This window comes from Mastacembelus armatus, chromosome 5 (assembly GCF_900324485.2).
Source record: "Mastacembelus armatus chromosome 5, fMasArm1.2, whole genome shotgun sequence".
Lineage (NCBI taxonomy): Eukaryota > Metazoa > Chordata > Actinopteri > Synbranchiformes > Mastacembelidae > Mastacembelus > Mastacembelus armatus.
The window spans coordinates 27,938,703-27,963,194 of record NC_046637.1 but is presented as its reverse complement, the minus strand read 5'-3'; the positions used below and the strand labels follow the sequence as shown (position 1 = coordinate 27,963,194).

The following is a 24,492-nucleotide window of genomic DNA, read 5'->3' as shown; positions in this document are numbered from 1 at the left end:
AGGATTTACAGACATTTGGAAGAACAAAGTTCCTCTAACGGGTCAGTGCCTTACCAATGTCAGAGACTCCTGGGGCTTCACGTTCCAGCCGGTTCCAACAAACACAAACGTAGAGACGGACACGTTGACGCAGACAGACGGACATGCGGGGACAGACTTGCTAACATATAAACCAATGCACCCACTGTCACCAAGTGCTGCTCATAAGGGATTTGTTGGGGTTTCTGTTTTTGTAAAGTGACTTGAGATGATTGTGTTGTGATTTGGGGCTATACACACAAAACTGAACTGAACTTGGACAGACACACATGTAGACATTGAGGTCAAAGTTCAAACACAGTGAGAGGAGGAAAGAGCTGTATTGAGACAGAGCTGGACCAACACCAACCCAACCACCAGTGCACCTACAGGCCTACTGGAGCCAGAACACACAGGTCAGACCTCTAAGCTCCACAACAGTCAACAGACCAGACCACTAACACTCAACAACCACCAGGCCTGTTGGAGCTAAAATAATCCAGTCAGATCTTCTGACACCACAACAGACAACAGGACTTCTAGCACCACTGACTCTAGATCAACAACTGACAGACCTATCTGAGCCAAAACCGACAGGTCGGTTCTCTTGGCACCACCAGCCCAGCCGCTTAATGGAAATAAAGATGAATTATAGATTAGACAGAAATGGAGACACAATAAGTGACAGGGCAGTAAAAATAACTCATTATTGGTAGAGACACATAATAAATAACTAAGGCATCAAAATCACAAACTACTAATTATTTCTAACGTGACAGATGAAATGACAAGGCAGTCAAAATAACAAAGGACAGGTTGGGGATCTTTTTAGTTTGTGTTATTATGACGTATCTACACTGACTAACATATTTAGAGCTAATGTTTGTTTGTTTCGTGCCTCCACATGAGAAAGCACAGAACAAACCTCTCATGCTTAGGTCACTGCTTTAAGTCCTTAAAACACTGACCTAAGTCGGTCTATCGGAGCGACCGGTGGCCACGCTATGCTAAAGTTACTGACCGAAGGGGAGGATTGTCCAACAGCCCTCGGCCGTAGAACAGCAGGGGGTCACTGGACGGGAACCTTGGCACCGTGACCGCAGACCAGATCGAACAACCCTCTGCTCTGGGCTCTTTGTCAGCAGGCGGCCATTCGACGTGAGCCGCGGCACAGTGCCCGCAAACATCACAAACCACATCACAGAACCACTTACCGTGTGACCTTGTCACCCTTACCTCATGTAGACCCAGGCTGAAGATCCGCTGGAGGCTGAAAAGTAAACGGTTACGCAAGAGGAAGAAAGAGAGAGAGAGAGAGATGTGTGGAACCGGTAAGTGTTGGGACACACTAGAACCAGAAGCACAACCACACCCTTTATTAGTTTTATTTTCTAATTGTTTTTATTTTGGCATCATGCCTTTGTTTTAGAGCAGATGGAACCAAACTATAACAGTTAGTCCACAAACATTGATTCAAACTGCACAGACTATATATTATATATATAAAAAACTATGTTGGAGAGAGAGAAGAGAAAGAGGAGGCTGACTACCACAACAACAACAACCCTCAGCCACAACAGCCAAGACCAAACACCTTCACTACACAACCAACAACAGGAAGAGAGAGAGAGAGAGAGAGAGGCACAGTTCACAACGTTATTAATATTGTTATTGTTTGTTATTATCATTGTCGTCATAACAGATTATTATTGTGGAGACGGAGAGTGTGTGTCCAGACGAGAGCCGGCCAGTCAGGCAACAGACGACGAGGAGGACGGAGAGCTGACCGGCTGGGTGTTGTGGCCTAAAGGAGCCTTTTAGTAACGACGCATTGTTCTAATGGCCACACTGGTTATCTAGACTTGTTTTTTAAAAGCTATTTGTGTTTCTGTTTAGTTCTTTATTTTAGTATTTTTTAGGGGCCATCTTGGGGCAGAAAGAGACAGAGGTCACACTAAGCTCAGCCCTCAATGACACAACACCTTCCAAACAACAGGCTGAGACAAACATCCAAACATCTGCCACTGGTCTGACGACAAACCACTGACGGCTGCTCTCACCTGACTATGGGCAGCCATTTGATGGGACAGACTGGATGTTGGCGGCTCATGGGCTTGGTGGCAAAAATAAAAAATAAGGATAGAGTTAAGGACAGGTGCTAGATCGCACAGAGAGGATTTTAAGGATGATACAAGGCCGCCATGACTGGAAAGTGGGGGAGGGAGGGAGGGAGGGAGGGAGCACCTATGGCACCATGGCCATGTTCGACCTTTGACCTGTAGCACCAAGAACCTGAACACAGGCCTCATGATGGGAGAGAAAGACCCTGACCCTAAGCCCTGCACAGAAACCACTAAAACAACCACTACAGGCTTCACTTTGGCCCAGGGGCCAGGACAGGACAGAGACAGAGTCATGGCGGCCAAGTATGACAAGAAAACAACGTCCTTACTATTTGGCAGACCTCACAGTGGACAGGGATCTGGAAAGAGAAAGGACAACAGTCAGTCTGGTCACATGGGGTCCAGGAGTTTGGTTCATTTATTGCTTCAACATCTTCACTGTCACTTTCTGCTTTGACTTTTTCTAGTCTCCTTTTTTGTATTTTAGGGAGAGAAAGTAAAACTGTTTTATCCAGAAACATCAGAAAGATAAAAAGCAGCTTTTATGAGCAGGCAACTAAATAAAGTTGGACTGTGACTAATGAGTCCAGCAGGTTATATAAAAGTTAGTGGGTCATCGTGGGCCCAGGACAACCGACCGTCGGTGGGCCTGCTAACAGGGCTCATGGCTAAAACTGTGTCACACTGAGCCGCCACAGGTTTTTACACCTGGCTGACGTAAAGGACAAGCTCACCTTGGTCAATCAGTGTTCAGGGCCCTTATGGATCCACAGGTAGCAGACCCGAGGTCTGGTCTTGGTCCGATGTGGTTTTATGGAGGCAGTTAAGGCCTAAAGGCCTTGACGCTCAGTCCGCCATGAGGCCGCGCTGCTCTACGTGTTGGGGCGTCACACACCTGACGCACCTGTAGCAGGTCCAGACAAACAATGAGGGAGGGTCGAACCAACAAAGTGTCTTTGATAAACACTGGGTGTCTCACCTTAGACAGACTCTGGCTCCCTGGTCCTGCAGACCCAGCTCTGTACCGGTGAATATGACGTTTTATCTGCAGATTTCCCGCGTCTGTGCCTCCGAACCTGGTCGCTCAGTTCTTCTTCTTGTGTTTAAGGGCAGGTCAAGGCGCTGCTCCGTCTTCATCCGGCTCCAAACCAACGTGTTTGGGCCGAAGGAGAAAAGGATCGTGTTTTAGTTGTGCGGCTTCAGCGGGCTGCGTGTTTCTGCGGCGGACTTGACGAACACCTGAGCACCTGGCGCGCAGGATTTAAATGGCGGTGATTGGACGGCCACGCCCACTGCGCACGGCTCCTGGTTCATGATTGGCTCACTCCTTTTCATTGGTCATTTCCTTTACCGGTGCTAATAATCCGAGAGGGATTATCAGATTATTAATAACTGTGATGGACTGGGGACCTGTCCAGGGTGGACCCCTGCCTTTCACCCAAAGAGAGCTGGGACAGGCTCCAGCAGGTCCCTGGGACCCTGGTTAGGACTAAGGGGGTACAGATGATTAATACATTCTAAGGTTCGGTAGAAAATAACATTGGTTCTAGCAGAGATAAGGTTTGTTTGGACCCTGTCTATGTCCATGTTCCTGCTCGGGGGTGGCGGCAATGCCCCCTAGATGGTTTGAAAACTGCCATGAAACAAAGGAAGAAGAAAACGGAAAATAAAACGCAGAGGGTGGAGGTGATGCACCTGTTTTACTGGTTGCCACCCGCCGAAGAAGACGGAAGAGAAGAAGGAGGAGAAGAAGAAGAAGAAGGAGGGGGAGAAGAAGGAGAAGGAGAAGAAAAAGAAGGAGAAGAAAACTAAGGTTGGTCTTTTTTTATTTTTTACATTTGCTGAACATTTTAACAAGTAATGTGGATCTTTATGGATCTTTAGGCTGATTAAGTGTCTGTGAAGATTCAAGGTGGATCAAAGTCCAACCTTTATGTCCACCCATGCTCTTCAGGTTGGCTGGTGACTAAAGTGTCTGCAGGTGTGGATGTGAACGTGTGTCAGGCCTGTGATAGACTGCTGATCTGTTGGGGGACCAGGGTGCCTGTCTTCTTGAATTATATAGGACATATAACACCTTTAATGTCAGATGCTAAATCAAAATAGCACATAGGTCCACAGCTCAATAATTTGAAGTCATATTTTTCACTTGATGTGTATTTTTAATATGTATGAAAACAACACGATAAACCAAAATCCAGAACATAATTTCAAAGAAATGCGTCACAGAAAAACATGTATGTAAACATTTTAATGGGAAACTAGTTATTTACAAAGAGAAAGTCCATTCAGAACAAAACAGCCTCACTATAATGAACTAATCCAGGTTTTCTGACAGTTTTCTGATTTTCCTCCAGCAGCTCAGAGCAAGGCGGCCGACCCCGAGACCTACAGAGAAAAGGATTTACAGATCACTGAGTGAGGAGTTTTCCAGCCTCAGCACCTGCTCTGACTTCCTGCTTACAGCCAAATAAACAGCATTTCAGCATTTAGACCAGCTGAGTCCTGGTCTTATTGTAGCGGGTCCAACTTCTTTGTCTGTAGTTTTCTGCTGTTTCTGTTGCTGTGACATTTCACTGAGTTGAGTCTGTCAGGATGAAAAATGTTAACGCACCATAATAAAAACACTTAAAGCAGTGAAGGTAGTTAGTCTCTCTAATAGGAAATAAATGAAATCATGATTGAAGTTAAAATGATGTCTCATGGAGATTTCTCCTGAATAACAGTTCAGCTTTGACCTTCAGGATAATTTGCATGATGAGCAGATCAACAAATCGATCAATGAATCAATAACTAGTCTGAGCTTTAGCCAATCAAAGCACTTTATTGCCCTGTGTAGTGTGACAGTGAGCCAACAGCAGGCTCTTATAAAAGTGTACAAAACAAATCACACACACTTGTTCTGTACAAAATCAACACTATTTACATACACACACACACACACACACACACACACTGCCAGGGGCCATCCATTTAAAGTCCTCAGGAGCAGTTTCTCCTGTGAAGAGGCCTGAGTGTTGTGTGATCAACAGCCAGGAAATATCTCAGGGTATCAGGCCAACACAGAAAACTAATTTCTTAAGTCATTACTACAGGAGGCCATTGTTCAAGCACCTCTAGTGTGAATGGCTGCTCCAGGAGTGTGTGTGTGTGTGTGTGTGTGTGTGTGTGAGAGAGAGAGAGAGAAAGACCTTTCTCATCTTGGTAATTGTTCAATTAAACTCTCTAGTGTGAGCAGCTAATTGTTCCAGCTCATTTGTGCAGTGTAATGTCCTCATATGACACAGTGTTTCAGGCTGACAGTGCTGGCTCTGGTTTACCATAAGATGCCTGAGACGGCTCTCACAGGGACATGAAGGTCATTTTGTCATTTTGTCAAAGAAACTTAAGAATCAGAATCATATTCTTGATTAGTGATTTAGTGATTTATTAAATCAGCAATAATTCAACACTTAAAGCAGCTTTTTGACCAGTTGCCTGGTGTATATCTTTAGTTTATTTCTGCTCATATGTTGGTAATTTCTTATATAAGGTTCACGGTGAGAAATGTTGGTGCTACAGTAGCAAAGGGTCATTTCTCACCTTTTAATAATCCATATTCTCTGCAGCAAATCTATAAATGTTGCTGAGTCATTAATCCAGTTTTCCTCCTCGATGCTCCAGACAGTCTGCAGCTGCAGATTCCTGGACACATTTGCTGCAGTGTTTTTCCAAAAGGTGAGAGGTCAAAGAGTCAAAGAGTCTTCCAGAGAAGTTTGTAATGTTAGAGGGGAGAGATTCTCTACCACCTGGAAACCCACAGGTTGTTTGTGTTAATGTCCAGCACCAAAGGAACTTTGATAATTTACTAATTAATTATTTGTCAGTGGCAAATTAAACCATTTTCATTTACATTTGTCATAAAAAAGAACTAATTCTGGTTGAATGTGGATCAACAAGCTGCTAAAATGTCTTCCGGCCTGTCAGCTTGAAATACACATCAAGGCCTGTGTGGTGCAGACAGAGATGAAATGCGAACAGCTTCTGCAGCGTCACTTCACCTCATTGTAAGTCCACAGCCAGTTCCTTCCTGGTCTCAGAAAAGCTGAGGTGACAGACCACAAAGTTAAATACCTGCTGAAGCACCCAGTTGATAGTATCAGTCAGGAAAACACACTCAGTCCCTGTCACTAAACTAAACTGCTTTTATTTTTTCATCATGACATGAATCTGAATCAGGTCTATACAAAAACTGTTTGCACTTCCTGGCTGACGACGTGTCTGTCGTGCATGACATTCTTGCTCCCACGTTTATTCTTTAAACGTCAAGCTCAGCTTTGTAAAGAGAGAAAAGAACCGGTGGAGTGAAAGTGACTGAAGGAGACAAACAGGTTTCATTTCCAAAGATGAAGGTCTGTGTGAGGATACTGGAGCACCAGTATACACCAAAGCATCACTGGTGGTGCTGGTGGCTTCTCACTTCACAGTGTGTGTGTGTGTGTGTGTGTGTGTGGCACAGCAGCATGTCAGTGATTATCTGCTGAGGTGTGTGTCACATGTTCTTGGGGAAAACCATGCGAAGGAAAACCTCTACAGACGTGGACAATCATTGTCCGACATGTTCTGACCCAATGAAAACTGGTCATGCTTGTTAGTGAGCAGTAGGTCAACAGGTTGGAAAGTGTGGTGATGGTGACGATCTGTGTGTGTGTGTCTGTGTGTGTGTGTCTGTCAGTGTGTGTCTGTGTGTGTCTGTCTGTGTGTGTCTGTGTGTGTCTGTGTGTGTCTGTCTGTGTGTGTCTGTGTGTGTCTGTCTGTGTGTGTCTGTGTGTGTCTGTGTGTGTCTTTCGATCTCGCTCTCTCTGTGTGTCTGTGTCTATCTGTGTGTGTGTGTGTGTGTCAGATTATGCCATGCAACATCTGAACAGGAAACATGACAATAATTTAAACAACATAAAGTACCACTCTCTCTCTTTCTCTGTGTGTGTGTCTCTCTCTCTCTTTCTCTGTGTGTGTGTGTCTGTCTCCGTGTGTGTCTCTCTCTCTTTCTCTGTGTGTGTGTGTCTCTCTCTCTTTCTGTGTGTGTGTCTCTCTCTCTTTCTCTGTGTGTGTGTGTGTGTCTGTCTCCGTGTGTGTCTCTCTTTCTGTGTCTCTGTCTTTGTGTGTGTGTGTCTATCTCTCTCTTTCTCTCTGTCTCTGTGTGTGTGTGTGTGTCTCTCTCTCTGTGTCTGTGTCTATCTCTCTCTTTCTGTGTGTGTGTGTGTGTGTGTGTGTCTGTCTGTGTCTCTCTTTCTCTCTGTGTGTGTGTGTGCGTGGTTGGGGGGGGCAATATGAGGCGAATCACGTGACGATCTTTTAAATTCCTGTTTCCCTACAGCCTGTTTGTCAGAGGACGGATGGTGTCGCCTCTTGTTGATTCTGGGCTCAGACCTTGGCCGCTTGACAACCTCCGAGCGTCGCTCTTCTTCCTCCATTGTGTCGTTGTTCTCGTTCTGAGCTCCCTTGTGTCTCCTTGTTTTTTCCTGCTCAAGCCTTTGGGTCGACTTGGTACCAGGAGGAGGACTCGGTTCCTCTGCCAGAGACAGACCGAGCAGAGAGAGAGGCAGCGAGCGCTGCGCACCCATTGTTCCTGCGCTGATTTCCACGCTACGGCTGTTTAAAGTGTCGGGCTGCAGGAAAATGCACATTTAAAGCTTTTGTTCGGCCACAAGGACAGAAAGAAGACGAGAGCTGCAACGTTACAAGTCCGAGACCACCAAAGACCCGAGAGCGTCTTCGACCTGCGGGGTCTCAGCCTACAAACCCAGGAACGATGTCATCTGCGAAATATAAGAAGGATAAAGAGATCATAGCGGACTATGAGACCCAGGTGAAAGGTACGGTGTGTCTTTGCAGAGCCTGTCAGCCTGACTCTTGCATGTTTTGGTTTTTCTTGTCTAAATGTGACTTTCTTCAAACCCTGTCAGTCCAATGACAAGTCAGGGTGCGAGGGTCGATCTTCTGATTTGTCTTTTTGTCTCTTTCATTAATTCAGCAGCAGCCAGAGGGACGGGTATTGTGGTTAGGGACCCTGGTCCTGCAGGCTTTGTTGCTGGGTAAAATGACCCCTGTGTTGAAATCAGTCCTGGATAATAGGGGAATGTGTGGGGTTTTTATTATGGCACCTCATTCTTTCACATGTTCGGGCCCTCCTTTGGCTTATATGTTGGGGAAATGTTTGGGAATTGGTCTAATGCACACTCTCCACTGAGGATCAAATAGGTCTTCAATAGTCAGGGTGTGTTATAATGGCTTCATGTTTAACCCTCAGACCTGATCACACTCCCCTCACGTTCTCACCTCCACTGACCGTTTCCTCTTACTGCTCTCGTCTGTAGATCTGTGGCTCAGTGTCAGCGCTGACTCCTTTTCCACACACATGTTGCAGCTACAGATATTTTTTCATATTTATAGTTAATGTATATAATCTAGATATATAGACCACAGATTGGAAGCGACAGGCTTAATGATCATTTTAGAATAATAACTAGAATGTCAGATATGAGGGTAGATCCAAAAAGTCTTCACCAGCGCTCGATGAATGTGTTCGTCTCTCGCATCGTGCAGGTTTCCTGAGTTTTTACCTTGACATAGATTCGTGTTTTGTCACTACATTTCTACTTACGATGATCTGTGTCGATTAAACTGAAGATGGAGAAAGAAAGCAATGCCTGAGGAATACAAGCCACCCAAATAAACAGTCATAGATACTTTGAGTGTGAAAATGAAGGGGTGTACTGTGCACACCAACAGAGAGTACATTGGCTGTGAGCAGAGATTACTCTAAGTGGAGCTCGGGTTCAGTTTCAAGGTTCTGGACCCATTACCAGCACTCACTCTCTCTCTAGTGGTTTCTCTAATGTTACGTCTCTGGAGCTGAGTCATATACAGGAGTCTGGATGCTGAGAGTGCGAACAGTTCAATTTGTAAGATTGATCTATAGACGGAGGCTTCTTTCAGTGTTTCAGCTACTGGTCAGACCCATGTTTGTCTACCAGGAAATCTCTGCATCCTAATCTTACAGCTGGTTATTGTCCAAATGCTTTTAAACATGTCCTGTTTCAGCCTATTCTGCATTTTACTCCAGGACATTTTTAGATAATCAGTTATTAAGATCCTTAGATCCAACTTTGTCATGGGAGCGTTGTTGTTGTTTCACAGATCCAGGCCCTTAGACGGGGCTCTTGACTTGTGTGAGGATGAAACATGCTAATCTATGGAGAATGCTGCTTGTTTCTCATTCATAACTGGTGTGTTGCATAGTCCACAGACGCTCGGGGCCCTGCTCCCGACATCGACCGCCTCACAACAATGGCAGTGTTATGACGTGAACTAGGCAGTGAGCGACCCATAATGAAATTCAGACTGGAAATTGCACCTGTCTTATTGTGAGTTATTGCCCTATGGCAAATGTGCTCGTGGCAGAAGGGGCCAAATCATCAGCGTGTCATTGATTGGGTCATAATAAGATCACATGGTTCCTTCGTGAGGCATGAGGGCTTATAGATGGGCAACAGAAGAAATCACTCGGCTGAAAAAAACACAGCCAGTATTTTTAACTAGAGCTTGATGATAGATTTGTTTAAACGTGATGGCTGCAGGTTTAAAAGCATCTCATAACATCCAATGTAATAAACTGCTGTGCTAAAATCTGACCCGTCCTTTTAATGAATTCCTGACAACCCTTGAGGTTGCCTGCCACAGCTGAGGTCACTAAAAGACCCCGGGAGATGGTGTTCACTTCATTCAGGCTGTTCAGCTGGCAGATCTTTCATTAGCATGTCAATAGAGAGGCTTCGTGCACTGAACGGAGAGACTGGCTGAGGAGCTTGGATGCTGTTGTGCAGCTAACCATCGTGTGGTTGCTGAACTGCAGCTCTACCTCCTCCGGTTTAATAGGCAGCTTGTGAAGGGCTCAGCCGTCAGCAGCTGTTTGACATTTACAGTGGAGGGTCTGAGGCCAAAATATGGTTTCACTATAAATCTATACTTTCTCATCAGGAATATGATGATATACACATCTCAGTGATGAGACGTGAACTATAGCTGCCTGGCTTTGTGACAGCTGTGGACAGAGGTGGTGATGATGCAGAACATGCACAGGGCAAACCCAACGTGAACACTTACCAGACACTAATAAATGTCGAGATGTGAGTGCGCCCTGAGTCGACTCCGTGGTCTCCAGAATGGCTCCTTTTTATTGAATTGGTCTCGTGTTTACATATTTTTGCTGCCTTGTTCTTTGACTTGAGGGAAAGCATGTTCTGTTGGCCGTGTTCCTCGAATCCTCGTCTCCAGCAATTCAGGGATTCCTTGTACTTTACTGGACTCGTATTTATCCTGCAGTGTTTTCCTGACACACATCAACATCATGTTCACCTGTGAGAACCATGTGACTTAGTTTTTTTTTTTTGTTTTTTTAAAGCGGCTTGTTGCGATTGTCCTTAACATGGAGGTCTTGGTCTGCAATGATGGTCATTTCATAGATGTAACTATGGTCTAACTCGGGCCACACCAGTCATTACCGTCACTGACAGCAGTGCATCCACACACACACACACAGACCAACACACAGAAATGAATTGTGCTGAGAGAAACTACAGTGTTGATGTGATCAAATTACTCAGGACTGGAAGAGCTTTCATTTGTTTCTCCGCCAGGCTGCTAACAACTACTCTGATCAGAGAAATTAACGAAGGCAACCGCTCACAGGAATCATCCTCCAGACGCCACACGCAGGCCCAAACACACATGCAGCCGAGGTGACGCCGGGAAGGAGGCGTGGTTTTTACACCTTGGAGTTCAGTTCCTTTGGGCGTTGCTTGTTGCTGGTCTGAAAGTTAATCTGTGATCAACAGTCAATTCAAAAGGAGCATGGCAGCTATAAGTCAAGTGAAGTTTGTTTTCTAATTTCACCACAATACAAACTTGAGTGCAGGTTTAAGTATTTATATAATCCATGATCACATAGCTTGTTCTTTCAAATTCTGAATGATATCATTAGATAATCTTTGCAGCTTTATAATATAAAGTATCAACAATCAGCATGCATTCCTATGCATGTATAAGATAACAGTAGTCTGAGCTCAACAACTTCCCATTGTAATCCCAAACTGGAAACTCAAATCAAACTACACTTGTCTCGTGTGTTCATATAGAATCATTGCAATGAACAAACGTTGTTGGTTTGCTGATGAGAATAACGCGAGACACTAGGTGTGTCTCTGTTTGTTGTTGCTCCAGGCTACGGAGCTGGAAGCTTTTGTGCTGAGGGAGATAAATGCTGCAAACTGTTCACTGTATGTGTTGGGAAAGGCACAGTGATTAGGGAACACAGCCCACTGGTCTCTTTGCACTTTAAAATATTTATGCTAATTGATGGTAATTCTGCTGTACCGCTGGTAGTGTGTCTCTGACTCAGCTTGGTACCATCATGGTGCGGTCGGGTTAGTTAGCCGTTAACACCCTGCTGGGCAGCACGAAGATGACTGTGTATGAACGGACATGCTGGGAGTCGAAGAAACAGTGACTCACCAGCTGAAGATGTTCTAGCAGCCAGCTTGTTTGGCAAACGTGCTGCTGAGAGAGAGAACATTTGCAAGGAAAAAGTCATCTGCTAGATTTTAGGGCTGCATAATCTTCAGTGGGACGGCTTGTTCATGCTGCCATCACCGAGGATTGGTTTGTTTGTGTGGTGTGGCAGTGATTAGTCAAACAAACAGGCAGCCCGACTAAGCTCCGTTTCTGGCTCAGTTAAGATTATTAATCCGTGATTAATTATTAATATAATGTTTTGAGATTTAGGGCAATACTGTTTTGATGTCGTGAGTTAGATGAGAATATTGATCACTCTCGTGTCTGTGCTGTGAAGCTGCAGCCAGCAGCCTGCCAACGTAGCAGAGACACAGGGAAACAAACAGTCCAAATGTTACATAAGTCACATGTTTCATTTCCATCCAAAAGTTTCTGAAATTTTAATCCCATTTTATGGGAAGTTACAGAATGAGCTGGTTTTCTGCATTAAAGTGTGATCTCCATCTAAGTCATAACAGCAGACAAACACAATGGGCTTAAACACACACACAAATAATTCTCATTTCTCATGTCTTCATTGAACACAACAGGGTTCACCAATATTTGATTTGCCCACGTTTCCATGGGGTTCGGGTTAGTTAATGCTGAGCTGAGGTAACTGACTGTGGCAGCGTCTTAATAATATTATACACATAAACACGCAAGCAGGTGTTTGGCACAATATGTGTTTGTCATAGCAGTGACAGTATAAAAGGCAAGAAGGCTGTGAACTGTTCTGTCGTTGCCCAAACACTGTGTTCAAACCTTAGCTCACTGGTCCTACAGTGGCTGCAGCTGCAACTAGATAAACAGAGTTGGTTCTGTCCAGTTCACAGGGGTTCAACAGATAATCAGCCCTTCATGAAGTGGCTGATCCATGAGGCATAGACGATCATTTAATGCCGTCTCAAGAGTAAACAAAGGTCCATTTAAACTGGAAAAACAAAAAGTTTAATATTCTGGTTTATTTGGTGCCAGCCTGTGGATGATTTCACGTCTCGTTTTATTCTGTTGTTTATGCTGAATGAATTTGAATCGTCCCTAAGCCACAACTGAGTCTAGTGATACACTGCTGTTTGCCAGGATGCTAAGACTAGTTGAGCAGCTGTTACACTGACACCTTAAAAATGCTCTTTGAATGCTGTCCCCTCTGCTCTGACTTTTATTCTGTCATCGTGGGAATATGAGTCTAAAGATTCATATATTTTCTTATTTTGCTCCTGGAGATTCGCAGTAATAACAGGAAGAACTGGACAAGTTCAGGTTCCATGTGATAAACACGTAAACTGGGAATGTTTGTGTTCAGTCTTCTCTCGTGTTACCTGGAATCATGTTCTGTAGGGAAACAGAAAAATGTACCTTAGGTATCTTCATGCCTGGTCTGTAGATGTCACAGTTTTAAATGAATTTTGTTTAATATTCCAACAATGAACACATCAATACAATCACAAACATGTTGCTAAAGATGGTTATTATTATTTTAAACCACCACAGACATAAAAAAACAAAACAAACAAACCAATAGAAAAATCAAACTAAAACAAAATGTTATTTTAGATTGTGAGATTGAGAAATCGACAGTGACAGGGAAATTGGCCATTATTTTGCTTTTTGGGTAGATGGTATCCATGGTGAGATGTAGCAATGAGTAAGAAAGCACCTCCTGCTTAGAGACAGGCACCTTAGAAACACAAGAAACACAGCAGTTGTGCAAGAACAAGAGTTTGACAAAGTAATAAGTTCCTATAATTTAGGCTTGAGACCTGTAAGATTAACTTTATTATGTACGAGTGAAGCACATGTCCCACATTAGACTTGAGCTAATTAAAGAGCATTCCCATCTGCAGCTCTCTGATAGTAGAAATAGAACCATATGTGGCACATGCTCGTTAGCTATCAGGAGCACAAAGCAGTGGCATTTTGCATTATGCAAGGTAATGATTTTGTTATATAACTCTAGCTAATCATTTCTTCACTATCAATTATTTGATTAATCTTTTCTTCCACAACTAATTGCGATATCAAATGACTTGTTTTGTCTGAGCGACACCCCTGAACCAAAGATATTCAATTTACTGTCAACAGAGAAGCTGTAACTTGGTATATTTTTACATTTTCTCTTAATAACTTTTTGGATGATTTATCAATTATCAATTAAGTAGCTGATTCATTCTACTCCAGAGCTTTTTAGTGTTTGCTGTAATTGTGTCTTTAGCATTTGCACCGAAATGACTGAACTTTAATCTGAAACCTTCTGACAATGGGTGGCTCCTTCAGTAGTGACTCACCAAAAGGTGTCACAGATAGAGAGCAGCAACATGAACCAGTTCTTAGTTTCACATACTGTGAACCACTGCCCTTGAACCTTGAACCCATTGACCTTGTGTAATTGACCTTGCTTAAATTAATCTGTTGTTTCAGACTCTCACACAGTCTGTGTTGTTTGGTTAATTGACTCATGCTATGTTGTCGCAGTGTTTTAGTGGGTTCTATCTCAACTGGGTGAAATCTGTGCTCTTGCACTGTGGTTACCTTATTTTTATGCCGTGTCTCAGTGCATACAACCTATACGTGCCTCTTCACTCATTGCTGCCACCTATCCACGTCCGTCAGGCCTCTCCTCCAATAAGCTGCTCCCTAGGGACTGGTGCACGCCCGTGTTGCCATGGAGATACCTCTCAGAGCCTGGTCCTGCAGTGCTGCATCCTGGATCGAGCAAATGATGGACAGTCGGAGTCTGAAAGGGCGTGTTTCTGGTTGTAGCTAATACTCTGGTTTTCTTGAAGCATCACTCACACTCACACACACACACACACACACACACACACACACACACACACGTGATGACGATACGGGAACTGGAGAGAAAATCGAAGCGTGAGCAGTGAAGATGTTTTTGATGATTTTCCTCTACTCGTATTAAAAAGCAGAGCAGCTATTGAATGTTTATTATGTGTTGAGTGGTTTCTTTCTGAATGTGGGGTTTACTGCAGTTTGGGAGCAGTGAGAGAAGAGTGTGTCTGCACAAAGCTGTAAGTAAATAAAGATAATGCTCATGTGATGAACATTTTTACTCTCTAGATTGATTTTTTTTTTTTTTACTTTCACAAAACATCCAGTGGAAAATCTCATAAACCACTAGATAATTAGGAGGGAGGATTAGGCGTGAGGGACAACCCAGAGACTGACAGCTGACATCTTGCAGTGGGATGCTCCATCAGTTCGCCTCTAATCAGCCATTGATTGGTCTCAACTCCTGTTGTCTTATCTTTGAGTACATATGTTGGGCTAATGCCGGAGCAGGCGAGATAGAGACAAACGTAGAAGAACCTGCACTGATATCAGGAGGATGCCCACTTCAATCTAAAATTGCATTCATCATAAGGGGATTAAAAAATAAGAAAGAGAGAAGTAGGGGATTAGTTCAATGACTGGAACTTGTATTATGAGATTTGAGTACAGAGGACAGAGAACTGGAATTAAGGTCTGGATGGGAGATGCATTTGTCTCTTGTGTTTGCTTTTCATGTGGATTTGACTCTGCAGTGCACTGTAGAGCCCAGCTACTGCAGAGCTGAACCGGGGATTAGGTTAGTGACTTTGGCACAGAGTTTCTTTTGTCTGGTGTGTGTGTGTGTGTGTGTGTGTGTGTGTGTGTGTGCATCTGAATAATTTATACCTTTGTATGTCTTAATGTGTGATGATATGAATGCCCAAGGATATTATTCATAAAGTGTTTAATACCTACTGAGGTTGGTTATGATTTATAATTTATCCCCATTACATGGAGACATGTGGCTCTTTCCTCCACACTTGCTGCAGCGATATTCAGTGTTGGAAGCTGCACCAGGTACAGTCTGTGCTTATTAATAATCCACTGAAACACTTAAATGTATGGCAGACATGACTTAACTGTCTGCACAAAAGGTACATTCACCATCAAACCTCACTGTGCTGTAAGTGAGATAAAACTGCAGCTTTATTATCCGGCAGTGCATTGATCCCCTGTCCAGGGTGGACCCCTGCCTTTCACCCAGAGAGAGCTGGGATAGGCTCCAGCAGATCCCTGGGACCCTGGTTAGGACTAAGGGGGTATAGGTGATGGATGGATGCATGGATGGATTTATTGCACTACATGCATCCATCTCTTCTGCTTTTCCTCAACCAGCCTGGTGGTGCCTGCTGCCCTCTGGGTGCCCTGCAGAAAATCCCTTTCATTCCATGCACTCTAAATTTCAGTGTCAAGAAATCACATGGTCCTCCTGAATAGCAGCCTTGCAATAAAGTGCTGCACCAGTGCATCACCACTGGTGTTCTGAATTGACTTCAGAGGGAGGTGCAGGTTAATCAGTGATGTGTCAATGTCATGCTTTGAATGCAGAGAGGCAATGTTACATCAAGTCCGGAGGTAATGAGTTATTTTTAGTCTCGCTCCGTTTTTACCTTTTTATCCATTTGGAAAGTTGTTGACAATGTTCTGCAATGAGCTGCATTTTGCCTGATGGAAGAAAAAAATACAGCAACTTCACACCCACATCACACTTGAAGCACAATCCATTTTTCTGATGTTCATTTCTATCTCCATACTCTCTCATTTCTAACGAAATATGGTAAACTCCCACTGTTTATATCCTCATGGATGCCCCTGTTGAGACAGACAAGGGTGCTGGGCTGTGTGGTGTATGTCACTCGTGGTTCACTCAAAATGACCATCCCAGTAAAGACAGTACTGAGCTCAGGACAGCCAGATGTGCTGGTTACTGAAGGAGCAATAAGTCAGAGCTGTAACTTATAGAAGTGTGTAGGTTCCAGGAACAGTGTTGGGCTGGGAGATGATGTAGGCAAAGTGGCCAAGGTTGGTATTGCGGGTCATGTGATGCACACCGGCCTATTATTTATAATTTATAATTATTACAAAATGAAAGGCAATGCAGTGTTTTTCCAGCGAAAAACCTTCTACTGAATGTTACAAACATCCATACACCAGATTTATTTTCATGCCGTCGTATGTGCACAGATATAGGAAGCGAGTTAGTTCAGACACTGTTTTGTTTAAGCTCTACCGGCTTAGAAAAATGCCCCTGGAAGCCTAAGAATGTTTTGGGCTCATGCACGCCGTGAGCATCTTTCACTGGTGAAATGTGGTATCCAGCTCGCCATAGTGCAAGTGAGCACACGTCAGTTTATCACTTCTAATGGGCGATACTGGAGAGTTAAGCTGGAAGATGTGATTTGATGCATTTTTAACCTATTGAGCGAGGAATTCAAGCGTTATTGCCTCGATGCTTTGTGGACCAAGCACTGCACAGACCCTTGGAGTCCAGGAAGAGTGTTCACTAAAGAATTTGGGTGGAGTGGGGCTGTAGTTGACAGGTTTCAGTTCAGAAATTGGTTCAGATTTAATTTCAGTTTTGCCACTACAGAACTTTGTCTGTGAGGGTCAAAGTCCAGGGATCTCCAACATCCTTCTATTGTTTCCAGTGTTTTCCTGTTCTGTGAAATGTCCACAGAACAGATGTTCTCACAAATGTTCACTGTGCTGTGAATCTCCTGTCACTAAGCAGTGCAGGTCAATGATTTTGTAGAGCAGGTGTCCAGTAGGAGCGGTAGGGCCCTAATAACGATGAAGGGTGGACTCGAGAAACTACAGGAACCAACTGCTCACTGACCAGCTAATATCCTCCAGATGTTGAGCAGTTGGTTGTTATTCACTTCACCCCTGTGTGGTTCTAATGTTTTAGCTGAATTGTTGTTATGAATATGAACAGACCTATGGAGTAAACTGTCTTCAGAGCAGAGGTCTGGCCGATGCCGTTGTTTAGAAACCAGGGCAGGCGACGGCCGATCTATGATGCTGATTCTTTTGGCCGAATTAAATTTTCCTCCTTCATCTTTTCCGTCTTTACTGTACTGCATGTTCTATAAATCCACATATTAGAAATGTTACTGGATGGCTAAATATTGGAGGGTTAGAAGGAAATGTGGTGGCTGCTATATCAAATAGTTAAAAAGCAAATGTTACAGACAGAGTTTGCGTAACACTGACGGGCTATTTGCAATGAAGTGACTGAAAAAGGAAGAAAAGGTCTAAATGAGGCTTGGTTTTGATTTCGTTTTTAAAGGCCGACATTTGTATGATTTCAGAGATTGATAATATTTCAGCAGCTCCAGCCTCATTCCCCCTTTTCTCCATCAGCTTTTTGTCTGAAGATAACCCCCACCTCTCTTCTCCTCCCTTAAAAAGCAGATGGCTCATCTCTAAATAGAAGCACATAGAGGCAGCACACAGTAGGGCTGCTACACATAATGAATGCATGCTCAAACAAGCCCCAACACTAAAGGTTTAACTTGCTCACTTCTTGTGTTTTTGTTATTAAAAAAACTGGTCAACTGAGCCTGTGCTTTAACACCCTGGATGTGTTGCTTCTGAACGAGAGGTCATGCAAACGGTGAAGTAGAAAATACTGGCTTCATGCCACAGATCAGTGATGTTTAGTATTATTTTTCAGAAAATTGCATATACACAAAGTTTTATTAAGAGGCCCCTTTGGGAAAACCGTGTTGGAAGAGTTTCTGGCTGCAACACATTTATTGTTTTAACCGAGAGAAGCAGACCAGCTAAGTTTCATGTTTACACAGAAACCTGCCACAGAGGTAGCACACTAGGTGTCATTTACACTGTTAATGTTATATATGAAACAGATATTTAGAAGACTATAGGTGTGAATGTGAGTGTATGTTTGAGACCTGTCTGTCTGCATGTAACAGCCCACTGAGACACTGGGTCCAGCGTGTCCCCTAACTCTGGGACTGGCTCCAGCCCTCCTGCACAACCCTGTGCAGGATAAGCAGTTTAGGTGATGAATCTTTTTAACAGCTTTAAAGTAACACTTGATTTATGGGTGACTTCAACCTGTTATCATTAAACAATTAAGGACTTGCTGTTTTGTTTTGCTATAAACACATTTGGTGGAACATCAGACCGGATATCAGAAGGATTGATTTCTTTGAAAAGGAGTGTAATAATGGTGTGCAGTCCCACATTCAGAGCAGAGCCCCACTTTGAATCAACCACAGCTAATGAAGCAGCTCAAAGAGCTGGGGATGATTCTTCAATTGCTCATAGTTTCTCAGAGGGAAGGGCACACATCTTGTGTGCGTGACCTATTTTTCTAAGCTCATCTGTCAAATGCAGAGCTGCAGCTGGTGGTTCAGAGTTCCCTTTTTGTCAAAGAGTGTTTTTCAAAGTCCTCCCCGTCACTCATCCACATTGGCGTCACATTTTCCTTAGGCATTTCTCTTGACTCGCCTGCTTTAGCACCGTTTCTCTCCGTTAAGGAAAGAAAATCCAAGTAAAAACACTGGCAAACGGGGAAGGTGTTGAGAAGACTGAGGTAGCAAAGCGGTATTTCTCCCTGAGCTCTGGTTCGGAGCTTCCACTATGAAAACCGGGCCTTAAGCCTTCGGAGCTGGGAGGGAGAGGGAGGCCCCTGGATGAAGGGGAGGGCAGGGACAATGGTTAACCACAGAGTGAAGCATGCTGCTCGAGCCTGAGGCCAGGCGGCACGACATCACAGGGAGAGAGCTCCCCTCCACAACATTACTGCCTTCCCACCAGAGCCTGCATGAATCCACGAGGAGGGCTGGGCTGACAAAATGACACCCTCAGTAGCATGGAAACACTTGTCTGTGTCACTGCTGTGGTTTCACCATGCAGCCAGTAGTTCATCTGCCTGCAGTGTCACTGCCGTGGCTCAGATGCGTCTACAATCCATCCCCTGTCTGTTGTTACTTGCAGTGAATCATGTTGTAACTAAAGGATGTAACAACATGAGCAGTAACTGAGCCTGAGGAAATTCATTTAGCTGTTGCTCCTGTCAAGCTTCTAAAGACAAACACAAACAGTTTTGCAAAATTTTTTTTGAGTGGACAAAAAGCTTGAATGACGTGTTAGATTGTGTTTTCCTGGTGAAACTGAAGTGACTGAATTGACTTAGGAAGCACGTGCCTTTATTTTGTCATCACAGAGGTTAATCTGAAGAATTCCTAAAGAAAATCTTAGAAGCACAACGATGAAACCTCTGCTCGCTGTGCTGTAATCTGAAATTCTTGTCTGTTAACTCTACAGTTCAATTTGACTCAGGAACTGAGTCATCACCATAGCTGCTGATGACAGCACTACAAAGAGGAATCAAGTTTCTCGCGTCGGTTCAGGCTGGCATGAAAGATCTGTGGTCTGTCTGCAGCGTCGGGTTCCTCTTAAAGAGAAATGTTACTCTGCTCCTTTCTCCGTGTGCATTAGCCTCTTATTACATCCATTTGATTTCCTCCTCAGTGTGACAAAGGTCATGCACACAGGTCATCTCACTGGTTTGGCAGCGAGTCTCACTGGTCATCGTCACTCACAGCTAGAACCTGCTGATGTTCTGGAGTCTCCTCTTTCCATTTGTGCTACTTGTAGTGTCACTGCAGTGTATTCATCTTAAGTCGGTCAACAGGAAAAACCATCCATCCATCATCCATCATCCATCCATCCATCATCCATCCATCCATCCATCATCCATCATCCATCCATCCATCATCCAAACATCCATCCATCCATTCATCTATCCATCCATCCATCCATCATCCATCATCCATCATCCATCCATCCATCATCCAAACATCCATCATCCATCCATCCATCCATCCATCATCCATCATCCATCCATCCATCATCCATCCATCCATCCATCATCCATCCATCCATCCATCCATCATCCATCCATCCATCCATCCATCATCCATCCATCCATCATCCAAACATCCATCATCCATCCATCCATCCATCCATCATCCATCATCCATCCATCCATCATCCATCCATCCATCCATCATCCATCCATCCATCCATCCATCATCCATCCATCCATCCATCCATCCATCATCCATCCATCCATCCATCCATCATCCATCATCCATCCATCCATCCATCATCCATCCATCCATCCATCCATCATCCATCCATCCATCCATCCATCCATCATCCATCCATTCCTTTTCCCTAGTCACTTCCTGCTGTTGTTCCAGGGAGACACTGAGGCGTACTCCAGCGTGTCCTGGGTCTGCCCCGGGGCTTCCTTCCGGTGGGACATGCCCGGAACACCCCCCCAGGTAGGCGCCAAGAGAGATCCAGTACAGATGCCTGAGTCGCCTCAGCTGGCTCCTCTCAATGTGGAGGACCAGCGGCTGTACGCCGCCCTATCTGTATGGGAACGCCCGGCCACCCTGTGAAGGAAGCTTATTTCAGCTGCTTGTATCCGAGATCTTGTCCTTTCGGTCACGACCCAAAGCTCATGACCATAGGTGAGAGGAGGAACGTAGATTGACCGGTAAATCAAGAGCTTCGCCTTTGGGCTCATCTCCTTCTTCACTACAACAGATCGGTACATCGACCGCATCGCTGCTGCCGATGCACCGGTCTGTCTGTCAGTCTCACGCTCCATCCTTCCCTCACTCCCAAGATACTTAAACTCCTCCACCTGAGGCATGAAAAACCTCAGCAAAGGTTCATCTGTAGCACAGGGTTTATAGGGAATATGGTCTTTATACTGAGAAACCGCACTAACAATAGTACTGCTGTTATCAACCAGCTGCCATATTAAGCACTGATCACATTGGTACTGTTATCACCGCAGGTTTTAAAATAATGTACATAATCCTGTTGGCTTGTGCTGCAGGAACCTTCTTTCAGCACGATGTGAGTGTGTGTAACAGATACTGTACCTGTCGCATAGTCAGTATTGTAAGACCTTACATGATAATTCAGTGCATTGTTTCCAGCCAGTCAGTGGTGTGTATTGTTGTGACTCATAACTTTTTGTTGGTGTTTTGATGGACAGAGATTCGTAACCAGCTGGTGGAGCAGTTCAAGTGCTTGGAGCAGCAGTCCGAGTCACGTATCCAGCTGCTGCAGGACCTCCAGGAGTTCTTTCGACGCAAAGCGGAGATTGAACTGGAATACTCCCGCAGCTTAGAGAAACTAGCCGAGAGGTTCTCCTCCAAGATCCGCAGCTCCAGAGAGCACCAACAGTTCAAGTGAGTGTCCCTTCCTGCAGATGCTGCATCTACAGTGATTGTGCATTGGAAATCTTGTGTAATGTTGTTTGAAAACCTTTTATATTTGCTTTCCTTACTGTTGTGCCCTTCAGTCCACCACTTTTGAGGGTTTGCTTAAAATGTGTTTTATGAAGCTATAATGTATTTTCCCTTGTGTACCAAGATCACAGCAAGCTCCCTGCAGACTTTATACACCACTACGCTCTTCACCGATTCTAAGACTGAGCCCTGCTGCTAATCACACTGATGTTTGATTACAGCACACAACTACGAAAAAGAAAAATATTTCATTATGTTTATGCCCTGTAAGGGAATATCTATTAGAGTCTAGATCTCTTTATGATGTCTTCAAATGTCGAAGGGCTTCGCAATGATGATGTGGACGTACCACAGTGAAGAAGCTAAAGACTGTTGAGGGGTGGACATAACAAACATAATTTGGCTCTGAGTGAGGCTTCATGCTTCATTATGTTTTAAATGGCACCACTTATGTACAAATATGGCAGCCTTTGTACAAGCTCTGCATCAGGAGACGGACGCATGTGAATTGCATCTGCAAGATTAGTTATTATTTAGTCAACATTTTATTAGCGTGCTCAAAGGATCTTCTCTATCGTGCAAAAAAAAAAATGCATTACTGAAATTATGAAATGACAGAACTTGATTGAGTGTCATGAGATCAGAATCAGCTCCTCGTAGCCGTGACCCATTTAGATTTGCAGCTCTGGAAGTAACTGAGGTGAGCACTGGAGAAGAAAAGGGGAATCGTCTGCTCACAAACCACCACTAACATATTGGTACATGACTCATGCAGTGCATGAAATTAAGCTTTTGCCGCTCCCAAAACCGAGCACCTCGGGCGAGCAGGCAAGCTCAGTCCAGTGTGTGAAACAGGAGCACTAACCCAGCTGTGATCTGGCAGCAGATCGCAGGCTTCAATCCACGCAGCGTGCCTGTAGTCAGGCCCCAGCTAGGATTCTTGCAAATGGAAACAGCGAGACCACATTTTCAACAACATTTTCAGTCTTACTTCTAGGTGGACAAGTTACATGAAGAGGTCTGTCTCCCTCTGAAATGCTCCACAAACCTCCAACAATTCAGTTTTAGCATATTTTACAAAAATTGAAGCACCAAGTTTACATTCCTGAGATTCCCGATCTGCCTCCCTCTCTGAAAAGTCATAACCATGAGCTGAATGAAGAGAAGCCAGTTTAGTTATGATGATTGTACATTTATTTTAAAAAGTCTGATTTAGACAAACTTGATTCAAACCTGAATTTAAATCTGCTGATGTGACTGTCGGAGCTTTGGCAGTGTCTGCTCACAAGCAGCTAATAAAGAACCTACTTTAGGAGTATTCTCTATAGTCATATAGAAGTAGAAGTGTGTGCATACAGTATGTACTCTGTGTGTGTGTGTGTGTGTGTGTGTGTGTGTGTGTGTGAGAACTTGACTGGATAATTGAGTCCAGCTGTGTTGGAGGAGGCATGCTTTTAACTTTGACAGAACTGTGCTGCTGTGACATCGTGGTTTAACCTTTGGACTCTACAGTTGGACTTATTCAAACAACAAGGGACGGGCGTGATAGAAAACACTCAGACAGACGTGCGATCTTCCACAGTCATGGTGGACTAAGAAGCCTGGAGCCAACAAGCGTCTCAGTACCGGTGTCTTGAGAGAAACACACACACTCAAGCAGATATGCAATTTAGTGATACTCAGACAACAATAATAAAATATGACACTTTTATATTCAATGCAAATCCATGTATAGTAAACTATATACACAACTCAACAACAGAGCCTGAGTGACGCACTGACAGACCACAGAGAGTGTGTGTGGTGCGCGGCTGCTGCCCATCCTTACCATGTAGAGGATGTAATATTTAATCACCCGGAAACTCTGTGTTACCTGACATTCATACCACACGCGCTTCTGTATCAGAACGAAAGTAGTTTGGCTTTTTGCTGCATGAGGGACGCACATCACGTTTAGACTGAACCCTCTATTGTGCAACGTTAGTTTCAGAGCTACTGGTGAACCCACAGAATGGCTCACGATATGCTCACAACTAGCGCCATATGCTTCTGGTCTGAACAGGTGGACAACCACAAATCCTGCTATTTAAGTGCAACACACCCTTTACTGTGCTTCACCTCCTACTTTAGTGTCCTCAGGTTCATGACGAGCTGCCAAAACACAATGGGCTTTTTGTTTGGCATGAAGCCCAACCTCTAAAAACAGAAACCGGTGAATCATTTGAGGAGTTTTATTGCTCATGTTTTTTGTGTCTGTTATCTCTGACCAGGAGTTTCATCACGTATAACAATTTGTTTGCAGACACGGTTCAACATGCCCGTAGCGTCGCTGCAGCCGCTGTGATCTGTTAATTCAAAAACAGTATTTTAGAAGCAGCCCAGTCACTTTCACCAGTGATACTTTTATGATTTTGAGGGATATCGACACAGAGCAGTAAAACAGAGTTATCCCGACCAGGATGGACTTCCATATGTGTTGGATCACAGCCTGCAGTCTGTTGGCTGAACCCTTCCAGAAGATTCATTAACAAGAGGAGCACATTGTGATTTACAGCTACTGCAGCTATACGTCCACTGCAGCAGCCTCACCGAGGCTGATTTTGTGTTTCCATTTGACCTTATTT

At 44.1% G+C, this 24,492-nt stretch overlaps 1 protein-coding gene across 1 annotated transcript in view; it reads left to right on the top strand.

Moving 5' to 3' along the window:
* Positions 1 to 7,932: 7,932 nt before the first annotated feature.
* srgap3 (SLIT-ROBO Rho GTPase activating protein 3) overlaps positions 7,933 to 24,492 on the top strand; it is a 45,801-nt gene continuing 29,241 nt past the window's right edge. The window contains exons 1-2 of the mRNA XM_026307249.1: positions 7,933 to 7,996; positions 21,613 to 21,808. Of these exons, the coding sequence (XP_026163034.1) occupies positions 7,933 to 7,996; positions 21,613 to 21,808 (260 nt within the window). The remainder of the gene's footprint in view (positions 7,997 to 21,612; positions 21,809 to 24,492) is intronic.